General features: G+C 34.4%; 1 protein-coding gene across 1 annotated transcript; it reads right to left on the bottom strand.

Moving 5' to 3' along the window:
- Window positions 1-463: 463 nt before the first annotated feature.
- LOC136066093 (suppressor of mec-8 and unc-52 protein homolog 1-like) lies at window positions 464-2,779 on the bottom strand. The gene is made up of 3 exons (XM_065769959.1): window positions 2,669-2,779; window positions 1,918-2,128; window positions 464-649 (listed from the first exon to the last, which is right to left on the bottom strand). Exons 1-3 carry the CDS (start codon window positions 2,695-2,697, stop codon window positions 485-487), a joined length of 405 nt encoding a protein of 134 aa, XP_065626031.1. The 5' UTR covers window positions 2,698-2,779; the 3' UTR covers window positions 464-484.

Genomic DNA, 2,779 nt, shown 5'->3' with positions numbered 1-2,779 from the left:
TTTTTTTTTTTTGGGTACCGAAGAAATTTTGTTAAACAAGTGTTGAAATTATATAAAGCTTATAAGGTAAATCATCTGATGAAAAGCATATAAGGGTTCTGCTAAATAACTACATCAAATACTACTAAGTAGCCATATAAGATACGTAAATTTCATGGCTAAATATAACTTTCAAAGCTAAAGATCTACTTCCTGTTAAATGTAACACTCTTTGAATATAAGAGTCTCACTATTCACTAGATATTCTATTGATTTGTGACATTCTTGATGTTGCTTTCCAATGGACTCCTAGTCATCTAATTCTTTTTTCTCCCATTTTATGGGAAATGTAATAACATTACTACAGAAAATAGTAATGAAATTCAATAAGGAGTTCTCCAAAGGAAGATATTCAAAACCAACACAACCATAATAACAATAACATAAAATACTTTCATGACATGAAAGATGCAAATAAACAACACATCAAACAACCACATTAGTACTAGCTACTAACCTCATTCGCATCAAAGTAAGTTCTGACTAGGAGATGCTCAAGTCGCAAATATCTTTCAGGCTGCTCTTGCTTCATGACACCCATTGCCTGAGTTTGCCTTAAAATAGCACGTGCGGTATCCAATTCTCGAAGTTCAATCATTTCTAATACAATCTGCAAAATTCACAAGAATAGTAAAATCACAATGTGTCTACTAAAATTACCTCAAAGTTAAGCTAAACAGTCTATATATTTCATACTAATCTGCAACAAGAGCATGAAATTAACCTGGAAGAGATAATTTTGGGATCAGTCTAACATAGAGGTCCAAACACAGATGGAACTCTTTCGACCCAAAGCCAACCCAACTTGAAAAATCATATTTTAAGAGCATCCAGAAACTCCTACAAGGATAGAGAAGAGCCAAATCTGAGAGAACGGCATCCATGGAAACGAAAATCACAGAAACAGCAATTTGTGTTTACGAAAACAAGTTCTATCCCCTAATATACTACTTTCTTCTCTCCCTCTCTATAAACCAGATCATATGGTAAATTTGCCTTACAATCTACACTGCACCTGCCTCTTCCAAACCTATTTTGACAATAAACTATCAACACAAAGACTAATCTTGCATCACTCAAGATATTCCTGTAGAGAAGAATTCCACAACTTTAGCAACCAAGGAATGTAATAGAAAATGATCCACAGCCTCTCCAACTGTTTTATAAATACAACACTACCAGTGATGAATGACCCCTCTGACAGATGTTCAAAGAATTCTCCACAGGATGCAGTTCAACTTCAACCAAAAGATGCAACCCCAAGTAAACATGAAAAGGCCAAGGTAAAGAAAACCACTAAGTTCCCTTGGAACCCAATAAGACAACCTCAAACTTCGGGCTTCAGCTTGGTAATTAACAAGTCATATCCTCGCTCACCGGATAAGTATCTACTAATAAAATGATCAAAGAATCAAAAGCTATGATGCATGAATTTGGGGGAGGATGGAAGTTGGGCCGAGTCTTTCCATTTTTTCCCAAGAATTTTGTGTATAATTTAGGCTACTTTGTGTTCATTATTGTGTGCATGAAGCAGTCTATTTACTTAATAAAATACCATTACTTATCCCCAAAAAATCTCAAAACAAAAGATTCTTATTGGAACAACATATTCTTATTAGAACTTGCTTTATTTTTGGATAAATCAAACCCAATAATAATCTAACCATGTAAACAATGATTATTCGGGTATCCTTTTCTAGGGCACACTTATTAGTCATTCTCTAATCATAAATTCTATTGGAGTAAAATTACATCACCATAGTAAAATTCAAAAAACCTAATAAAAAACGCATCCACATGACATAAAAATCAACAAACCACAATGTCAAATAATAATGAAACAATAAAGATCGCATCAGTGAGTGGCGTTCTATTTACCTGCTCATACAAATCCTCCAACTTATTCCTGGGAAGCTTGAGCTGAGACACTTGAGGCAGTATCGCATCCCACCTCCCGCTATTAATATCAGCAATAAACGTCTCCACACTGTCCACAGTATTCAAAGAAACCTGGCACTCGCTCTGTAACGTCTGGAACGTTTGGTGCAAAGAATTCTCTTTGCAAAATTGGAGCACAATCTTGATCACACTGAAAGGAAAACAACAACAAAATTACAACACCGCATCAATATCTCGTGTAGCTAAAACACTAATAACATCTCACACACCCAAATCTTGTTTCCTCCATCCCCATTAAGTATGTTTGAGAATACAGACAGATTGATCGGTCTCAACTCGAGTATGGGGTCATACAAATTGTAATACACTAATACATATCACAAATTCACTTCTTTTGCGCATAATTTTGAGTAATTCTTTTGATAAATTTTTCTTAATTATCAAAAAAAGTAAAATTTAAACAAAACAAAACTTTTACTCTATATGTGAATCAAATCAATGTTACATACATACATATATACACACAAATTGAGCAATAAGGATATTACGTTCCATAATTACACATACTTAGCTTACATACTAGATTACACAGTGGGCAGGAACTTAAGTTAGTGAATAATGCGAAAAAAATCTGTTTCTGCCAAACAGAGACCGAAATCAACTTCTCCTAAAAACCTGTTTGTTTGCTAATAAAAGCAAGAAGGAAAATAAAAAAGTAGAAAAAACTTACTCTCGAGCTTCGATTTCGAGGAACGACATTGTTCTCTGCGAGCGTTGACAACCGAAAATTCGAAGTTAGAGAGAGAGAGAGAGAGAGAGAGAGTTTAGGGTTTGAATGTTT

This window comes from Quercus suber, unplaced genomic scaffold, assembly GCF_002906115.3.
Source record: "Quercus suber isolate HL8 unplaced genomic scaffold, Cork oak 2.0 scaffold_1843, whole genome shotgun sequence".
NCBI classification, from domain to species: domain Eukaryota; kingdom Viridiplantae; phylum Streptophyta; class Magnoliopsida; order Fagales; family Fagaceae; genus Quercus; species Quercus suber.
Note: the sequence above shows the minus strand (reverse complement) of the source record. Positions and strands in the feature narration are given on the sequence as shown.